We start from the raw sequence: 18,812 nt of genomic DNA, 5'->3' as shown, positions 1-18,812 counted from the left end.
TCATTCTAAGACTCTGTTAAAGAGAGAGCCTTCCCTAGTCATTTGCTGGGACATTCCCTTTCACTTGTGTTATCTCTGTTAGGCCACTGGTTGCTTTTCCTTGCCTCTGCTTATTTTTAGTGACTGTTACTTTTGTCATTTTTAGGTGGCTTTCATTTCTAATAAGCCACTATATGCATCGTAGCAGTAGAACACGCTTATCCAGCTTCTTCAAGGGCATGACATCAGTGTCATTTTGAACTGGAGTCCGTTTCAACTCAGAATAAGCTTTAACGGCTATGCCTGCAATGCTTTCACGGCTCACTCCCGGGGAGAGAAGCTCATTGAATGTTGTATTCACATGCCATTGCAGTTACCCTAACTTCCAGCTTTTGAGGAGTGCTTTAATTCATGAATTTGTTTATTCACAGACAGTAGTTTACATTCTTCTCTCTTATATATCACGAGCCAGTTTCACACACTGGCCATGCAGGTCTGAGTTCTCCAGGTGAAAATATGATTCTTTGCATTCCTGCACCATGACGAACCTTTAGCGTGTATAAAATCACTTCTGCATTTTAAGCATACAGTGATGATGGCCCTGATCCTCAAGACTGGCTGACCTGCACTCAAGTGCAGGTGTTAGAGTGGTATGGGACAATGGGATCTTTACACCAGCTATGTGCTCCCAGATCTTGGGGTAAGTCAGAGCAGCCTCAGTGTAACAAGATACTTTGCTGAATACTTTCATCCCTCCTTATTTCCAGAAGCAAATCTCGTTACACTGCAGGAGGTTTCAAACACTACCTCTCCTGCAGATTTCCTGCACGGCAGAGTGACTGCTATTGAATGACAATGAGTTTCTGTATGGAACAGGAGGTGGAATTTTAAGGCTCCGGGATAGTAGATACATTACTCTAAACCTGGAATACAGAAATCTAAAAGGTATCGTTGGTTGGTAGGGTAGCAAGGCTACTCAAGTCTGAAATCCTTGTTGTGCCGTAAATTAAAATGTAATATGGAGGAATAAGTTCCAAAGAAAACTAGTGTAATAAATTCAGGACCATATTCTCCACTAGTGTAAATCCACTGACTTCAATAGAATTACATCAGCAGAGAATTCAACCCTCACGGTTAGTACACAGAGGACAGTTTAGTTAAAGAATACTCCCTGTGATGAGGAGTGGCATGGCTGACACTAGATTATCCTTTAGGGTGACCAGATGTCCTGATAAAATGGGGACTATCCCGATATTTAACCCTTTGTCCTGCGTCCCGATCAATGTACAATTAGGATGCCATTTGTCCCAATATTCAGGTAAGGAGGTGAGCGGGAGGAAGGCGCTGACTCTGTGGGTGCTCCAGGGTTGGAGCACCCACGAGGAAAAATTGCAGCCAAGCTCCACCCTCCTCGTCTCCTTCTCCCCCTCTCTCCCCAGTGCGCCATGTCCCCAGTCCTCCACCCCCTCCCAGAGCTTCCCGCCACCTAATAGCTGTTTGGCGGCACTTAGCGCTTTCCAGGAGGGAGGAGGGAGAAGCAGGGATGTGGCATGCTCAGTGGAGGAGGTGGAGAAGAGGCAGGGCAGGGGCGGGGACTTTGGGGAAGGGGGTGGAATGGGGGCGGAGCGAGGGTGGATGCTTGGGTGGGAAGAGGCGGGGAGTGAGCAAGCACCCACCTGGCAGAGGGGAAGTTGGCGCCATAGGGGTGAGTGGCGGGCCGGGGGGGGTGAAGAGGTGAGCGAGCAGTGGGTGGGTGGGCGGGCGGGGGGGGAAGAGGCGAGTGAGCAGTGGGTGGGGGACTGAGGAGGGAGGCAGCAAGCCAGCAGGGGGCAGGGGGATGAGGAAGGGCACGTTGGGGAAAGAGGGCCGAGCGGGACCTGGGGCAGAGTGGGGGTCTGCACCTGGGAGTCTGGGAGAAGCAGGGATGGACTGTGGGTGGGGCTGGCAGCACTCCAATGTGTCCCGATCTTTTAGGATTGTGATCTGGTCACCCTATTATCCTTTGTTACTCCAAAATGCATTAACTTTAACCTTTAGGAACCTGGTTAGTGTGTAAAAGAAAAGAAAACAAACCCGAGGAGAGGCAATGGAGAAAACCCAAGTTAAGGACGCAAATCAGTACAGAAAAGAATTCAAAGTCACAGTAAACAGTAACCATGATTGCAAGTGCAAGGCTTACCCTTGCAAATATCCATTCAGGCTCATATCATGCCATTCATGCATGCAAATATCTGAGTTACTCATGTCATAATGGTAACTGGATGCACGAATCAGGTATGCCACTATACACACATAATTGCAGTTGCAATTTTGTGTCTGACTTTTTGAAATCAAGACCTAATATATGCCGTATATGAATGACAGCTGCCACCTGCCTATAGAATTGCAAGTGTTTAAAAAAGCTGGTGAAACTATTTCTCTTTGATTGCACTTAAAAAAAAAAGTATGGATCATTCCTCCATGGACTCATTTTATTACATGAGGAGTTATGTGCATCATGTCCCATACATCAAGACAACAGCATATGGCAATGGCACTCCCCTCAGTATTCTAGATAAACCTACAAAGGCTTGGTTTAGTCTTTCACAGCTCTGAGGCTTGGATCCCAGTAATGATTCCTGGAGTAGCTCATTCATTGCTTTCAATGTGAAAACTCCTTTCCATGGTTAGTCTGTAGCATGTCCTTCAGTGAGTTCTCAATATTTATCTGAAATATATAGCACAGATAGATATTGATATAGCCAGAGTAAAATACCTGGGGACTTCTGCTTGCTAAAGCAATTGGGTGTAATATGAAACGTCCCATTAATTCTTGGAGAGAGAGGTTGCTGCTGCCAGCTATTCTGATTTTGGAGCAACTGGAAAGCTGTAGACATTGAGTAGGGATATGGTTGTGTATACGTATTTCAGAAGCAACTTTTATCCTGATCTGGAGAAAACGGCATGCGTTGCTTTCTCAGCCATTAGTGAGATGCCATATATGATGATGATAAGAGGGAGTGGGGAGATGAAGCAGTAGGTAACGAGGATGGAGGGTTTGGATTGGTGGAAGATGGATAATAGTCTACAAAAGCGGAAAAGGAGTTTTGCCAAATCTGGGGTTCCTGTATATGGAAAAAACATAATCAAATAATGGGAATCGAAGGCTGGGATGAGGGAAATCACTGTTTGCAACAGAGAGGCCAGAGAGCATTAGTGATGGTTAAATCCTGATCCTACTGAGGCCAGTCGCAAAATTCCTTATGTTTCATGTAAGCTTTTGTTTCTTGTTTTTCAAACCTCTTTCCAAATGAAGAACTTGCCAGTGTCACACATTCCAATTTTCTATATGTTGTAAATAACAATTGGGCCAGATCTTTCACTGGAGTATAATCGTGTAACTTCACTAAAGCCAGTTATATGTAGCTGGCTGTTCTTTTCTGAAATACAGTTTGGAAACTGTCCTGGTTCTGTTATTCAGAGAGATCCTACCAAACCGCCTACTGACGTGTCCATGCTAAAGATTATTGCACTGTGACTATATGCTGGGGGCAAGATAGGGTGATGCAGATAGCTAGAGAAAGGGCATCCTGTGCAGAGGAGTCATGACAAGGGGGGAAATGTCTTTGTAGATTTAAGGGAGGGATGCAAACACTACAAGGTCATTTAGGCCATCATGCTGTGCAGCCACTTACGGAAGGGGAAAAGGGGTAGTGATCTTGATATTAGGATAAAAAACAGGGACTGAATTTCCCCTAAAATAAACCCGCAAGCTAAGAAAATTTGTTAGTTGATTACAATGACTTTTTTCTATTAAAAACATGGAAGCAGCTTGATGGATGAGCTATATATGTGAGAGGTGAAATATCTGTTTAACCATGACAAACCCTGTATTGTTCATGTGCTGGGTTTTATTACTGCTGTTGATCCTTTTAGAAAACATATAAATATCTCTTTCCAGAAACAAATCCTCTTCATTTGAAGCAATATATAAAACACCTTTTTTTCATTAGAGGTTAGATATTTCTGAGGCTTGGAATTATTGCCTTGGCTCCATTTAATATTTAGACAGTTAGCATGAAATTCACCTAGCATTGTCAGGGCCATGGATGGCACCCTCCACAACAGAACTGCTGCAGGTCTGATCTGCAGGGATGGGCAGCTAAAGAGCAGGTGGGTGAGGTACCCTGCACACCCTGCATAAAGTGCAGCTGGGCTCTGCACCAGCTCCACCAGCAATGAGTTAGGTTGCAGATGGGGCAAGGCCATTGGATCTATGATCTAGTGGCCAGAATCCCTGGTGGAGGGGGTTTAAGGTTTGAGGCACTGATTCAAACACATATGCTGATGTAGAAGCCATGGAACAATGACCTAACACATGTTGAGAGTCTGAATTCTCCTGCCATTTACTTGGGCTTTGGGAGAGAGGGTAAATTTTCCCGCTATTCCAGGTTTCTTTCCAGCATATCAACTAACTTAACGGAGAACACGTGGTAAATGAATGAACTACCTGCTACACTCCCTGAAGTCTAATAAAAAAAGGCTTAAAATCATAGTCAAGCTTCCACTGACATTAGATTAATAGAATGTAAGGCCAGAAGGGACGATTATGGTCTCATCAGTCATTCTGAATAACACAGACCATAGAATTTTAGCCAGTGATTCCTGCATAAAAGCTATAACTTCTGGCTGACATACTGTAATCTTTCAGAAATCTATCTGATGTTGATTTAAAGACTTCAAGTAACAGAGAATCCACTGCATTCCTGGGTAGCTAATAGTCTCGTTTGCAAATGAGATTATTCTGCATAACACGTACTGATGATTCTGTGCAGAGTTGGGAGGTCTTGCCTTTCTGTATTTCAAACCAGTGGGACAATCATGGATTCTGGATGAAGCAAAGAGCCCCGAATGTCTGAGGTTCTGTTTGGATCTGCCACTGGCACAGTGCAAACTGGGCTGCTGCATGTTTATTTTACTTTACTGTCCCATTTGTCCTAGGAGCAAAGCCTTAATTTACTCTCAAATCAAAATGTGCATTGTTTGCATAGCACGAGCTTCCACTGAACTGAAAACGCATTGGTTCAATTACATTTCATCAATACATTTTTGCAGACTCGTTTACAAGCCGGACAAGGATATGGAAATACACTTAATTGTATCCTTACCGTGTACAGAAATGAAAGTGTAAGTACCTTGGTTTGTCTATAACATGCCAGAACAGAAAATGAAAAAGATATTATAAGTGATTACAAAACAGCATGCATTCAGTGCAATAGCATTCAAAGCCCTTATGTGAAGAATTGCAAGCATCTGTCCTTCTCCTCTGCCCCAGCTAACCCTGACCTATGAGAGAGACTCCTCCTCCTCAAGGAAGTTCCTTAAGGATTTTGGGCCCCTTTGAGTGGGCAGGACACAGGCGTGTATGACTTTTAATTTCCTTTTTATTTCTGGAACACTGTTTTTCCCAGAATAAACCTGCTTGTGAGCGGAAGGGCAAACGACCTTTTCTGACACAGGTCCGACCTAGAGCCTAAACTTTGGAAGTGCAGAAGTGGACTGTGACTTTATGCCCAATCCTGCTCCTACTGACCTCACTCACAGAGCGTCCCTGGACTTCACTGGGAGCAAACTAAGCGCCTTTCTTGTTACTCTTACTGAGAAACCCAAAGTTGTTCCTAAGCCGAACTCTTGTCTACATGGGGAGCTAATGCGCACTTGGGAGGCGTGAATTCTAATACGCACCAACATGTTGCACACTCACTGGCCCATGCAGACCCGTCTGACGTGCACTAAAAGTTCCCTAGTGCACGTTTCAAACAATACTAGGTTTAATGCACAATAGGGAACTTTTAGCTTGTGCCAGTCAAGTCTGCGTGGGCCAGTGAGTATGCAACATATTGGTGTGCATTAGAATTCATGCCACCCTGGTGTGTCGTACTGCGCCCTGTAGACAAGCCCTACGGTGTGGCGCCCTCTTGTTCAGATTCTGCATTGTTAGAACAGCCAGCCAGGCCCGCTGAAGATAATTTGGGGCCAAGTTCTGTGTGTTGACTTAGTCCCCATGTGACAACACGGAAGTGAAAGGAATGGCCTGGGTGTAAATCAGTACAGAAACTGGCTCATAAGCATGACACAGATTTAGGTTTTATGTCACTGATGGTCTGAAGCTACCTTCCTTACTCAGGCAAAACTCCCATTAAACATTAAGCCAAATGATTATTAGAAATAAGGTTACCTTGGACGTTACACTGCGGTACCTTCAGTGTGCTGTCCAATCCACTTCAATGGGAGTTTCGCTTTAGTGAGGACTGAATAGTATGGCAGGATATGGGCAAGTTTTCCACCTGTATAATTTATGATAATAAATGCATGAGGGGGGAGGGGGCAACCTAATGAAAGGTTAATAATGCTGAACTAACAGTGTACCACCATCTGCTTTCTATGTACAGCATAGGTAACATATCATTATTCATGACTCTCTTTTCTTGCGTGCATGGTTCAGCTTCCCCTGTTCACCATTTTGCAAGCTGCGGTGCCTCTTCCTTGAAGTTTTACAGGCACAATTCTCTGCTGGTGTCAGTCCATTGACTCCAATGGAGTGATGCCAGGAAAGAATTTGGCCCTAAATAGTTATAGTACTTTCCTATGTCTCCAGTTTTGCTGTGTTAAGAATATTCCCTTATGCTGCATAATCTATGAAAAGTACTGAAAGTAAATTGTCAGTGTCCTAAACTTGCTTCCATTTTCTACGTGTATTGTTTCAACTACAATGTGTAACTGCTCTGCTCCCAAACATCTGCTATTCAGTTTTTGCATTTTTGGTCTGGCATCCACCTTGGGTTTTAGCTAGCTAGCCTGACATGACATTAGTTAAAGAATTGTTGAGAACTTACTTAGGGCATTACATTTCACATCCAATTAGCTCTATGAAAGGATCAAAGAAAACAAGAGAAGTATTCAGTGATCAATTTCCCACACTGTACAAAAGCAGACTTATAATTCCTGGGGAACTGAATAGAAGTGGAGATATGCAAAGTCAAGTATAGCAGGGTGTGACCAGAATCCCAGGGGAGCCAGCTGAGGTCACTCAATTAGGATGAACTGCAAAGAATGGGGGAAGCAATCCCCAAAGCTGGTGGGTATTCCAATACTTAGATTTACCAAGCCAGCACAAATCAGCTTCTAATATACTTCACTGGTTACTCAGAAGTCAACAACACAATTCCCTTAAAGTAACCCAGCCTCAGGCCTACACCCAGACACCCAAGTCAAAAATGATGAAGATGACTGAAAATCTTATTCATCATATAAAAAAGGTTCTACCAATCCCAAAGGAGCAGACGCATTACCTTCCAGGTTAATGAATATTCAAGATGTTACTCAAGTACATGCTTACAGCCAATTCTTATTAACTAAGCTAAAATTTATTTAAAAAGAAAAGAAGGGGAGTATAGGTTAAAAGATCAGTATACATACAGACATGAGTACAATCTTGAGCTTCAGATTCACAGCAGAGATGTTGAGCTTTCTAGATGCAAAGAATTCTTTCAGAAATAGTTCATAGGTTATAGTCAATGTTTGTATTCAGGGTGGTCCAGTCAGCACTGGGATTTCAGTCCTTGTGGCTTAGGCTTCATCTGCATGAAGCCTCAAGCAGATCTGAGATGACAGGATCAGGACCCAAGCCATTTTTTATTCAGTTTCAGGCCCTCTTATGACAGCTCAGAGTCCCTCGGCAAACACTAGACACTCATTTCCTGAGTAGTCACCGGTAATTATTTACACAGATCCACATAAAGCAATTGCCTGTTTTTCCACCATTCGCAGACAATTTGCTATACATTTCAAAGAGAGATGAATACAGCGATATCCTATGTTTACAGTTCATTTAAATGTTAAGATGTCCTTTTAATCTCTGAATTAACAGAATACAGCATAGACAGGGACTGTTTGATTATATTGTTGACCTCTACCAATATATATGTAAATACACAAAAACACAAATATTATCTCCCCATATGTTTTTAAGGGTTGAATTTGGGTTATTTAGCCTGCAGGATGCTTAATCATTTCTGGTCATGTGTCACACAGAGACTATGGAATTCTGAGGTTTACTGTGAAGTGTGACCAACTAGGAAAAATAATCAAATTGATACATCTCCCTTAACTCTTGCTTTATTTCACTGTTAGGTTGTCGGATTCTTTAAAGGAATGTCTTTCCCATTGGCCAGCATTGCTGTCTACAGCTCGGTGACATTTGGTGTCTTCAGCAATACTCAAAGGTTTATTAGCCAGCAGCGCTATGGAGACTCTAACCATGCCCCGGCACTCTCGGACTTGATTGTTGCCAGCATGGTAGCAGGGGTTGTCTCAGTAGGAATTGGTGGTCCTGTGGACCTGATAAAGATAAGACTACAGATGCAGACACAGCCATTTATTAAAGGTAAGAAGGCAAGGGTTGTTTTTCAGTCTTTTCTACTTATTCAGATTAATTGAAGCTGTGATTCAAGGCTGGATTCTCCACCGTCTTGCATCCATTGTGCTTCTTGACACTTATGCAAATGCACTATCAATTAGAATTCTCCAATCCCCCAGAGCCTGATCAAAAGGCCACTGGAACCATTGAAAAGACTCCCATTGACTTCAGTGGTCTCTGGATCAGGCCCTTACAGCAAGGGATGTGTTCTACAACTACGTTGCACCAGCATAAATGACTATGCCAGATGCAAGGCAACAGGGAATCAGGTCCATGGTCCCTAAATTAAATTGTATGCCATAAGATTCTCATGAACCGCAACAAATCCAGAAAGATTTTAATTTGCAGCTGTTGCACCAGCCAGGCCTTGAAAGAGAGGTGATCACCCACAGATTAGATAGTGCACTAAAGGCACAGTCACCCAAGACACAGGGTAACCTTTGTTTTCAGTAATACTGAAGTCTGATTTTATGTTTGTTTGTGGAGCAAGTGACAATCTTATGTAGCAGTCTTTACTCAAGTTTCAATTGCAATTTTGCCTGAATAAGCACTGATGATGGACTACAGTACTTGGCTCATGCTGGTAGTATCCTCCTACCATTTATCATTAAGATCCACATTGTTCAGAATTATTATATTTTTCCCTATAGATTTGCTACACAAGAACGCATTGTATAATGCAACTGAGACTGCAAGATGGAGTCTAGTTTATGGGCTTTTTCATCCTTTGTTCCATAGGCAAAAACTGCCTCTAATGTCCGTAGGAGTTCTAGGGACAGAAAGCAAGAGAATATGCAAACATTTTGTGTTCATATAACTCCCATTAATGTTAAAAAGAGCAACTATGCTTATCGAGTGGATTAAAAAAACTCTCCATTTTCAAGCACATTATTTAGAACTAGGCTACAGGAAAACAGAACACTCAGGGTAAAAGAATTCTCTAATTCAGTTCTGTCACTAGGTCAGTGCTGTGTGCTAGGTCAATACAAAGTATCTTCAGAGCATGCCACCCACTCAGTTATTTAGTTCACATTTAATGCAGTTCAAGATGGGATTTTTGGAAGTGCTCCTTGTTGGCCTAACTCTGCTCCCATTGAAGTCACTGATAAATTGATGTCAAAAGGAGTAGAGTCGGCCCAAAGGTGAACACTCATAAAGATGACACACACAGTCTGCAAAGGAGACAAAGATATGAAATTGGGAGGCATTGCATCTGACTGTTAAAAATAAAGTCCTAGTGAATTATTGGCACAGAAGCCCCCTTTACATTAAAACTTTGGACAGGAACTAACTGCATTTTTAACAAATTTAGTTTGTTCTTTGTCCACTTTCACCACTCCACCTCTCTCAGGAAAGCTTACTCCTGCCTGGGACTGTAGAAAAGCAGCTTTTCTGGAGACAAAATATATGCATGGTTTAGGGTTTGACACCTCAGTTCAATGCTAGAGGCCTGAATTTCCTGTCTGTTGGCCCCAATGGGTATTACACCCACCCTGCAGTGGGGGGATGTTCTGAGGCGCAGTCCTTCATCTGCGGCAAATGATGCTATTGTCCTGCCACTGAGCATTTTAAAACAAGTACAACACACTTCCAATCAAATCAGTCAGGAGCTGTTTTCTTGAGTCAGATTCCTGCAGAAGTTAAGTACAATCCCTCACAAACACCAACAAGATCTATGAGAAACAAGGAGGGTGAGGAATTATCTTTGATTAGACCAACTTCTGTTGGGGAGAGAGAGAACAGATATTACCTCACCCACCTTGTCTCTCTCATATCCTGGGACCAACTCAGCTACAACAAGATTTTTGCAGTCCCTCGGTTTAACATATGTTTTTTTTCAAAGTGGGTATGGCGGTTATCCAGTGGAATATTTTTAACCACCGCTGAATTTAATGATGCTCCACTTTTCTGTGCATGTCAGAGAACGTCTCTTACAGAAGCCCAATGGGGAATCAAAACCAAATGAACTTGTATTTGCTGAATCCTGCCGCTTGCCCAGAATATCAGTGATGCCGTTTTTCCTGTGAGGGAGGTGGCGAGACTAAATTTTGCTCGCTGCCCTAAGGGACTGATGAACCTAGATTCTTTTCTTCTTCATATTGCAGCTGTTAGTAATTCTAGCACTATTTCCGCTCCTTTGGCTTCACCTTTTTTTATTTCAAAGCAGGACACGTTTTGAAACCTTGGACCTATTTGATCCCTCTGCCCATAGACTATTCCAGGGGTGGCCAACCTGTCCCTCCGGAGCCACATGCGGCTCTCCAGAAGTTAATATGAGGCTCCTTGTACAGGCACCAACTCCGGGGCTGGAGCTACAGGCATCAACTTTCCAATGTGCCAGGAGGTGCTCACTGCTCAACCCCTGGCTCTGCCACAGGCTCTGCTCGCACTCCACCCTTTCCCAGCCCCTCCTCTGAGCCTGTCGTGCCCTGGCTTCTCCTCCCCCGCAGCTTCCTGCACACCACGAAACAGCTGATCGGGAGTTGCGGAGAGGGAGGGGGAAGGTGCTGATTGGCGGGGCTGTCCGTGCGTGGTAGGCGCTAGGAGCAGTGTGGGGGAGCTGATGTGAGGGGGGCTGCTGATGTATTACTGTGGCTCTTTTTCAATGTACATTGGTAAATTCTGGCTCCTTCTCAGGCTTAGGTTGGCCACCCCGGACTATTCAGTCCCAAGGCATTCTACAAAATATAACATTACACAAAGTTTTCAGAAGCAAAACCTTGTGCCAGCTGATCATCATGAAATATTGACGCTGAGCTTATCTGTAAACAGACTTCTCTATCTGAGGGAAAAAGCAAATTCTCCCACTTGCCCATCAGTGGAATACAGCCACCTGGCCTATTTTTGCCTGGCATTCCTCCCCAATATAGGACAAAGTCCCAGTCCCTCCCCTCAGCTCTTTATATATAGAAACTTTTTTGGTTCTCAAAACCAAAAGCGGTGATAATGATGCGTCTGGTCCTGAAAAGCTGCCATGTGCAACCTGCCAAAGGCCTGAGCATTTCTGGTTATACATGATTCATAAACATGATTCCCACCTCTTTTCATTCCTTCAACAGTCAGAAGCTTTCCATCACTGCAGGCAGTTGCAAGATTTTTTTAGGTTAAAGGGGAATGTCCTGATGATTTTTTTATGAGAAATAAAATCGCTATAGAAATACACTGCTTAAGGGCCTGATCTGAAGTCCATTGGAGGCTTTCCATTGACTTCAGTACTGCCAAAATTCTGAATTATTTAACTTTTTCCTACTTCTCATAATTCATTGTTCTAGACCAGGATAATACAATTGCTACTGTTGGTGTTCCATTCTCACTGTAGGAATTGTAATAGCTCGATTAATTTGGCCTTGGGTCCCTAGGAAACATAGTGCCAATGACTGTGCAAATCCCATTGTATGGGTGTTGTTTGACTCTTTCATTATATTATTTTTACATTACTGTTTATATTCCAAACTCTTATGCATCACAGAGAGGGAAGGCATGTTTTAGGAATGGTGAGACCATGTGTCTAATACAGTTAATACCTTCGAGCACAGAGGTGCTGAGATCTGTCATTGCTGTGAAATTACAAAGATATCAGAAATGATGAAAAACAGAAAACTGGGTATAAAAGCCACGACAACTTGACTCATTTCTAAAAATCTTGGACCAGATTCTGTCTGTTTCCAGGATGGTTCAGTTGGCATGTGAGGCTTTGCAAATACAGGATTGCTGAGATTTGGGAAGACAAATACAAAGGACACTGGGTTATTTTCTAGGGTTATTTTCTTGAATTGTTTCTATTTATGCTGGGGAGAGCAGGCAAAACTGTGATAGAAACTTGGGGAGCTTAAATATAAGGGTTGTTGACACACAGAGAGAAGCAGTGATTAGGTCTCTTTGAAGACTTACTTCCATATTTAGAGGGTAGCTAGTGTTGGAAGGGGAGCAGAACTGTGGTTTTTGTTAGATCATAGTTTTGAGTGTGTTCCAGCAGTGTATAGAGCAGGCACCCAGGAGCAAAACATTTGCTGTACTGTGTGTCCCCAGATAAAGGAGCTAAGTGTTTCCTAAGAGGATACATGTTTAACTGGGGCTAAAGAGGTTTAAAAGATGCTCCTGGTTAGGGAAGAGTCAACTGTTTCTCATAAAAATGAGCATGGTCTGAACACACAAAAAGAGAGCCCTGCACCTTGACCCCAAATTGTGTGAGTGACAGAGGAGGAGGAGGGAGACCAGAGGCGGCGAGAAATATATAAAAAACACAGAAACAGTTTGTTCCTTTTTTTTCTTGTTTTTTTCTTTTCTTGTTTTTCCCAGTCCAAGTAAATAAAGGTTTCAAAGTCAATGACTAAGGGCTGTGGGGAGGGGTATGAGAGTTCCAGACGGATGAGTTAGGTTTAAAAAAAAATGGTGTTTTTCTGTAACTACCCCTGCTCTAGCAAATCACAGAGCAGTAGGCCAGAGAGGAGACTGTGATTGAGGAGTAGAGAAAATGCCATGCCCTTTAACCTGGGAATAACTAGGGCAAGATATCACGTGGGTACTTGGCATCTGACACAAGCGTTATATATAAAAGGAAACCTATTGCCGTGTCCAGGAGGTTGCTGTGTTAGGGAGGTGGCATTTTGTCAGCAGGGTAAACCTCAAAGATACAGGGTTCAGTTACTGTAAGTCCTGCAACTTTTTGAGCACCAAAAATAACCTGTATGGGTCAGGAACTGTTTGTTGTTCTGTATTTGTACAGTACATGGCACAATGGGGTCCTGTTCCATGACCGGGGTGTCTCGGCATTACCAAAATACAAATGATGATTAAAAACAAAAAGGAGAAAAGAGTGAGGTGCTGTTGAAAACTGAATATTATTTTCATGAGTCCAGCAGTGACTCTGGCTATCTGTGGTACTTAAAATATTTACAGTCTATCTATTAACTGACATCAAAGCCATGGTCATGGATTATATTAATTGTATTATGTTTTGCTATAAATGACAGTATAATGGCAAATGCCCATGAGTAGCCTAGGTGATATTAACTATATTGTTGAGGCATGGAAAGCTTAGAAACGCAGCCTGATGTTTTCCCTGGTAAGGTCAACAATGTGGAAATTTTGGGTTTCAGGCCCACGGATGTTTTACAGATTAGGTTAGTCATCTCTCAAAGATGTGATGGAACTGTATAGTATTGGGATATGTTTGCTTAGGCACGCAGCTCAGGCAAATGACCAATGAGCTATCACAGTGAACTAGGTGTTCTAAAGGGCAAGTTTGAATTTACATCAGGAATCTGATTTCAGGCTTCAGGTTCTCGTATGAAGGTAACTGTTGGTCAAAATGGCTTTATGCCTTTGGGTATATGGAATCACTGAAACATTGTTTTAATTCTAAGACCAGAACTCTCTGTAAGCAGCTTCCTGAAGTTAAATTTGGTTAGCACTGAATTCAGACTCTGAAAGTCCAAGTTTCAGCCAAAAGGAGCCCTCCTCCCTCTGGATCTGGAACAATTGCACCTAGACTCTTGAGCCAGCTCCCCTGCTGGTGTAAATCAGTATAGCTTCATTGCATTACTTTCTGGGCGTCGCAGGGTGATTTTTAGGGATAAGTAGGGATTTGATACTCTATAAACACTGGGTGATGTATAGCACGGCACTTGAGACCATTCCTAGTCTTCATGAGATGAAATTCAGAAGGGGAAAAGTTGAGCTGGTATCAGGCAAAGCATCCTGAGAAGATGCACTAGGTGGTGGAATTGTCTCCCATACAATGGTGGCATGAGACTTAAATCACTTTTTCTGGAACATAGTGCTGCCATCACTTCAACAGATGGTTAAAGGGCATTCATTTGGGGCATTTAATACTAGCCTGGACAAAATACTAATAGAAAACGTGCTTTATGGCATACTGCTGATGAGCAGGAGGTGGGCTGGGTGAGACCACAGGTCTTTTCTGTCTTGTATTGTCTGTTTTTAACTGGAGGCAGGAGTTCAGCTGTGTCACTTAAGTCAACTGCCTGATTGTCTGAGTCAACACTAACAAATGATTTTCTTTAGAAGGTGGGCTTCTTCTGGGTAGTTCCCTAGTGTGGCTGGGTTAATCAGCAGTAACATGGCACTCTAAAAATTGTAACTGATTTTCTAGAACCTTCGGCTCTTACAGGAACAGCACCCAAAATATTAGCTTTTAATTCACTCCTTTGTGCTCTTTCTCTCTTTCAACTTGTTGAATTTTACTCCAGACCAGAGACCACTGGTTATGGGCTGAGAGACAGACCACGCCTGACATACTGTATAAAATGCAAAGAAAAAGGTCCCAAATAGACATGTGAAGAATAGGCAATAGTTTTGCCTTCTTGCTGAGCCTATCGGAATACTTGAAAAAAAGTCCACAACCAGCAATGTATTGTCTCATGACTAATTACATGGACACAACTTTTCTTTGCAAACAAACATTCAGGTTCAGATGTACTAGAAGACTGATTCAGCTAATCTCTCCTATAGAATGTCCAAAGTCTGATCTCTCTGATCCCAGTGTATATCTGGAGACTGGAGTAACTACAATAACATCCATGACTCTGTTGCTCAATTACACCGGTGTATCAGAGATCAGAATTTGGCCTAATACTTATTGTAATGAAGAGCTATTTGGAATCATCATTAATGCTGATAGCTGAGACAGAAAATAAAAGTGTCGCTTGAGCTCCTGGAAAGCTGTCATGGCTGACAATGATTTTGATTATAAGTAGTGAGTTCTGAACTCAAAGGCTAAATATTAGTGTCCTACTAAAATTCTTATCTTTAGCTGCTAGTACTCCTTTTAATATAAGTTTTTCAGTCTCTCTTTGATAGGTATATATATTTCATTAGGATGTGCGACAGAGAGAGAGAGAGAGAGTATCTGTATCTATACAGTAGAACCTCAGAGTTATGAACACCAGAGTTATAAACTGACTAGTCAAGTACACTCTTCATTTGTAACTGGTTGAATGGAAACAGGCAGCAGCAGAGACCAAAAAAATAAAAATAAAAAGCACAGTGCAGTACTGTGGTAAATGTAAACTACTAAAAAAATTAAGGGAAAGTTTAAAAAAAAAAGATTTGACAAGGTAAGTAAACTGTTTCTGTGCTTGCTTCATTTAAATTAAGCAGAATTTTTCTCCACATTGTAAAGTTTCAAAGCAGTAGTAAGTCAACGTTCCGTTGTAAACTTTTGAAAGAGCAGCCATAACATTTTGTTCAGAGTTAGGAACAACCTCATTCCCAAGGTGTTCCTAACTCTGAGGTTCTACTGAATCTCACTGAAATACATATACATACCAAAGAGAGATACTGTAAGACCTTAGGGGGAATGATAAACATTCTGATAGAATACCAATATTTGACATATATGTACCTGATAGATGATAGATGCATATATAACTTTATATCACTGCCTATAGGATTGATTTCTAGTGTTTATCCACAAAAGGTTTGCACATAAGAGAGATCTGGTCTCCTGACAATCTCTGTTCATTGTATACAAGTGGAATGAATGGTGACATTAAAAATATATTTGAAAAATAGTTGCCCAGGTAGCTGTAGCAATAAATCTTAAAGTGAATACATTTTCTACAAGGTGGAAATGACACCCAAGGCACAACATCCACAGGCAAGCACAAGTTAGCGTAGGCCAGCATAATAATGAGCCCATTTCTTTGGGTAGAGATTCAATGAGATTTATATTGCTGATCTCCAATACAGAACAGATTTCTGATTTGAGGGAAAAAATACTTAATAAAAAACACACACAAAAACGAGGGCAAAGCACTCTGCATCTTGGGATTTCCTGGCTTTTGTCAGCTTCTTTAATAACTATCCTGTTGTTAAAATATTAAGGGGGCTTTTGGTATTTAATTAGCAATACTATATAAACTACAAGATGTTACATACTTGCTTTAATTTAAAAAATTGGGTAACATTTTCAAAAGTGCCAAAGTCACTTCGGTGTCAAAACTGCCTATGGTGCACAGCCAGATTTAGGTACTTAAAGATGTCAGTAGGTGCTGAGTGGGGTTGAAGTCAATGGTACCTAGTTACCTAATTTTCTTAGGCATTTTTAAAAATCCTACTAGATGCCTGTCTGCATCTTTAGGTGTCTAAATACATTTGAAATCTGGCCCTGAATATCTAAGTCTCTTTTGAACACAGGACTTAGGTTCCTAAGTCACTTAGGCACCTTTGAAAATTTTACCCACTGGTGGTTTTCACATTTCACTCAAATAATAAAGAGGAAAAAAGATTTCAAGGGATTAATTTTAAAAGGAGCAACTACATAAGGGAAGTTGGGCATTCTCACATTTTAGTTTGTTTAAAGTATGTATAGTTAAAATGATTTGTATCTGTTTTTGCAGCAAACATAAACTTAAAGCACATGGGAATTGGGTTTCCCGCATACAGAGGCCCAATTCACTGTGTTAGTTCAATCCTTCGGCAGGAGGGCTTGGCTGGAATGTACCGAGGTGCCGGCGCAATGCTTCTGAGGGATGTTCCTGGGTATTGCCTATACTTCATCCCTTATTCAGTTCTCTGTGGCTGGATTACTCCCGAGGGATGCATATCTCCTAGTCCCTCTTCTGTGTGGATGGCAGGAGGTATAGCAGGTATGGTCATTTTTGTTTCACAAGGTTGGGAAACAAATTAACATGAAGCTTAGACTAAACTTCAGAAACTTTATAGCGGTCGGATCCTATAGTTGGATCCTAGCCATACCCAAAACCAGTGAAAAGCAGAACAGCCAAAGCACTACTTTTATTGCCCGGGTAAGATTTCTTTATTGGGTTTAGTCTTTGCGTATTAGGCACAATATATGCACCTATACATTGGATAATCTTCTGCAAAAATCAATCTGAATCATAAAATGTCACTGTTTTAAGACCTTATTTTCCTCTCACTTACATCGCTGTAAATCAGGCCTTGTGTTGTTGAAGTCAGTGGAATTACCCTGGAGATTCAGGCCTTTAATGTTTTACTTTTGCTGCAGTGACTTATGAACTAAGGATGAAATCGTGGCCCCTTTCTAGTCAACTGGAATATTGCCTTTGACTTCCATGGGGCCAGGATTTCACAGGATTTCTGTGTACAGTGGCACTGCTCATGTGAGCAAAGTTAAGCACCTGTATAACTACTTGCAAGATTGGGGCCTCAGGTTTTTATTTTCTTCTCACTAAGGGCCTGATCCAAAACCCATTGAAATAATTGGAAAGACTCCCAGGGATGTCAGTGGGCTCTGCATCAAGCCCTAAGCCTGTGTAATTAGTACAACTCTACCCTGGTATAACGCCACCCAATATAACATGAATTTGGATATAACACAGTAAAGCAGTGCTCCGGGGGGGCAGGGCTGCGCACTCCGGCGGATCAAAGCAAGTTCGATATAATGCAGTTTCACCTATAACACAGTAAGATTTTTTTGACTTGTGAGGACAGCGTTATATCGGGGTAGAGGTGTATCAGCGTCAGTGAACTGCAGTTCATTCTTGCCTTTCAGCTTTCTGAATGGCCCATAAGCCTGGAAGGCACTATGTTACCCTGTATGTACCTCGTGAACATAAACATGCATCCACAGCAGTAGAAGCCACAAAACCAAGAGAGTCATCATTAATCTTGACTCAGTGCTGGAGGCTGAAGCCTGCTTTCTCTGTTTATACTGGCCTGTGCCACTTTTATATATACATTTAGATCCACAAAATTGCCCTTAAACTAGCTAATGATTTATTTACAATTCCTAAACTCTGGATCCCAAATGAAGACAGTTACTTATTAGCCTGGGTAATGATTACAACACACTGGCTCTGTTTCACTTGCAGACAAACAGAGCACTGGTTGATTTGAACAAATTCTCTGGTATGTCAGGACATTGGCACAGCTCTAGGCACGTTCCTTTCGTTCATCTCCCCCATACAACCTAATCACACAGTCACTGTCTGGCATGAAAGACCAGAGGTTTCATTATAATACCGAATCAATACGCATGAGACTTTCTCAAACCATTACATCTCTCAACATGGAAACATCACATTCCAGAGGAAAAAAGGGAGCAAATAGAGGACTAGGATTTCTATACGTGAGCAAGATCCTGAGTAACTGGAAGACCTCAGTCATAAGCGACATAAGCCCCACTGACCGTTGCAACCAGGAAAAACATCCCATCCGATTGCAGAGTAATCAACAGGACTCAGATTCAGTCCATCCCCATGTGATTGAAACAGTACCTCATCCACACACATCTTCTTAACCCAATGCTCTCATTTTCAATAGACCCCCAGGATTCTAGTTATTTTTAAATTGCTTCTATTAGCAACATACTGGAAATTGTAGTTTTGTAGATTGTGGAGCCCGGGAAGTTTTGGGGTTGGGGGAAGGG

General features: G+C 42.1%; 1 protein-coding gene and 1 long non-coding RNA gene across 6 annotated transcripts in view; one reads left to right on the top strand and one right to left on the bottom strand.

The window, feature by feature from the left end:
* LOC120369987 overlaps positions 1–18,812 on the bottom strand; it is a 129,172-nt gene that overhangs the window by 60,571 nt on the left and 49,789 nt on the right. The gene's annotated exons all lie outside the window — the stretch shown is intronic.
* Positions 1–18,812, top strand: part of SLC25A48 (solute carrier family 25 member 48) — a 32,554-nt gene that overhangs the window by 5,771 nt on the left and 7,971 nt on the right. For 3 of the 5 annotated variants that reach the window (XM_039483924.1, XM_039483925.1, XM_039483922.1), the window contains exons 3-5: positions 5,074–5,145; positions 8,152–8,404; positions 16,801–17,049. In XM_039483924.1, the coding sequence (XP_039339858.1) occupies positions 5,074–5,145; positions 8,152–8,404; positions 16,801–17,049 (574 nt within the window). The remainder of the gene's footprint in view (positions 1–5,073; positions 5,146–8,151; positions 8,405–16,800; positions 17,050–18,812) is intronic. The other 2 variants (XM_039483927.1, XM_039483926.1) reach the window with 1 other exon arrangement.

Source organism: Mauremys reevesii, linkage group 8 (assembly GCF_016161935.1).
Source record: "Mauremys reevesii isolate NIE-2019 linkage group 8, ASM1616193v1, whole genome shotgun sequence".
Taxonomy (NCBI): Eukaryota; Metazoa; Chordata; order Testudines; family Geoemydidae; genus Mauremys; species Mauremys reevesii.
This window is presented reverse-complemented; position numbering and strand designations above follow the sequence as displayed.